The following is a 2,026-nucleotide window of genomic DNA, read 5'->3' as shown; positions in this document are numbered from 1 at the left end:
GGTGGGAGCCCTCGCCTCTCGCTGGCCAGCAGCGGGGTGGGGAGAGAGGGGGCCGTGCCGCTTCGATTTCCTTATAGATCCCGCCGGTACTGCCATAACCCTAATGAAAGCAGTAAGCAGTTAGGTATTAAGGGAGATTTATGCAGGGATGCTTTTAACGTGGAGGAATGGATTTTGCAATGCATACGGCACCTTCTTTCTAAAGGCAATCAATATGGTTACGAACAGCCGTTATAAATTAGATGGTTTAAGCCAGATAGGGCTTTTTTTACGCCGGGACGTAAATCAGGGGCTCTCTGGCACGGCAGGGCTGTAAATCTGCCCGCCGCGCTCCTGCGCCCGCCTTGCCGGAGTCGTTTCTGTTCTGCCTGCTAAACTCCTGTTTACCCAGGGCCATCAACATCGCTCTTCCTCGCTGTAATTTTGCACTCGACGGTGGCCTATAAAACGAACCCATTTAATTTCTTCCCAGCCCCGGAGCTGGAAATCTCCCGTGTTTCTGGAGCCGTGCCCTGCCTGCTGCCCCTCGCTGCCCGATGCCACCCCCTATGCCTCATCTTCCCAGTTCCGGAGCCGTGCGGTGGCAGGGGTGGACGTTGGGCAGAGGGTGCAGGAGCCCCTTGGCTGGGTGGGGGGGTGGTTTGGGGGGTGTGTGGCACGGCTGTGCTTCGGGGAGCCCGTGGCATGCAGGTTGAGCCGTATGCATGCAGGTTGTGCCCTGGGAGATGGAGCAGGACCGTGGGACCAAGTTTAGCCCACTGCTGGGGGACACAGGGAGTGGGTGCTGGGAGGGTTTGGCACCTGCTGGTGCGATTTTCCCTCCCCAGCACCCAAAATCTTACCGCCCCGTGCTCACCTCTTGCTTTCTCCTACCCCGGACCTGCTCCTCCGGCAGTGACGGCGACTCGGATGTGGACTCGGAGCTGGAGGAGCGCGTGGACGGGGTGAAGTCCTGGCTCTCCAAGAACAAAGGCTCTTCCAAAGCACTCTCGGATGACGGCAGCCTGAAGGGCAGCAGGTGAGTGAGGAGCTGCCTGGCAGAGGACGGGGTGGGCTGTGCCGGGGGACAACCGGCGTGTGGGGTGGGCATTCATGGGATGTGGCACTCTGTGCTTGTGTGGCTGGTCAGGGAAGGGTTAATACTGGTGAGTGGCTCAGTCTCCACCGGGGACACATGTCCCCCCATGAAAGGGGACCTCCCTGGTCCCCCTCCCCAGCATCCCACCCACTGTGGCACTGGGACCCACCCAGGACGCGAATCAGCATCTGCAGCCACATCTGCCTCCCCGGGGGGGGTCACAGTGGTGGGGTCCAGCCCACTGTGCATCATCCCCCAACTCCAGGGCTGGATCCCCCGTCCGTCCATCCTCCCCCCATCTGCAGCTCCGACGCTTCCCTCCCCGCACCTCTCAGCAAATGCCGACTGCCCACACGAGAGCACATGCCCCGGTGCCCCCATGGCACAGGGCCAGCATGGGGCTGGGACACGCAGCCCTGCTCCTGCTCCCCAGGGAAGGCACTTGCCTGCCGAACGCAGATTGCTTTTATCTAAACCCAATTTCCTAGCAGGGCTCCAAGAGTCCCGGGGGGCTCCCCCAGCTCTGCCAAGCAGGGGGGAAAGATCTGAGCCGTTTTTTCTTAATTGGTTTAATTTATTCAGCGGTGCAGATGTAAAACATTTTGTTATTGGAGATAATTCCACCCTTTCTGAAGTCAGGAATCAAACGCAGCGGCTCCAGGTAGCCGACAATGAAATAAATTGAACGCAGCACTTTAAAGGGGAATCAAAGTGGCGGGCTAGAACAATTCCCCCATTTACATGACATTTTTCCACAATGCTATTTCCCGCTGACGCAAATTACCGAGGCTGCCTCGCCGCCGCACTGCCCCCCCCCTTCCTTCGCCCGCTCATCTCCGTCTCTCTCTTGTCTCCCCCGGTGCGTGTGTGGGGCCGCGGTGCCGCCGGCACAGGTCAGTCCCGCCGGCCGGTCCCGAGGGCGAGGAGCGGCCGGCGTCGGTGTTGAGC

General features: G+C 60.0%; 1 protein-coding gene across 1 annotated transcript in view; it reads left to right on the top strand.

Moving 5' to 3' along the window:
* The window catches only part of MYO18A (myosin XVIIIA), a 29,672-nt gene extending 28,489 nt beyond the window's left edge, over window positions 1–1,183 (top strand). The window contains 1 exon segment of the mRNA XM_009890887.1: window positions 896–1,183. Coding sequence (XP_009889189.1) covers window positions 896–1,022 — 127 coding nt within the window. The 3' untranslated portion in view covers window positions 1,023–1,183.
* The last annotated feature ends 843 nt before the right edge of the window (window positions 1,184–2,026 follow it).

This window comes from Charadrius vociferus, unplaced genomic scaffold (genome assembly GCF_000708025.1).
Source record: "Charadrius vociferus isolate BGI_N301 unplaced genomic scaffold, ASM70802v2 scaffold1768, whole genome shotgun sequence".
Lineage (NCBI taxonomy): Eukaryota > Metazoa > Chordata > Aves > Charadriiformes > Charadriidae > Charadrius > Charadrius vociferus.
This window is presented reverse-complemented; position numbering and strand designations above follow the sequence as displayed.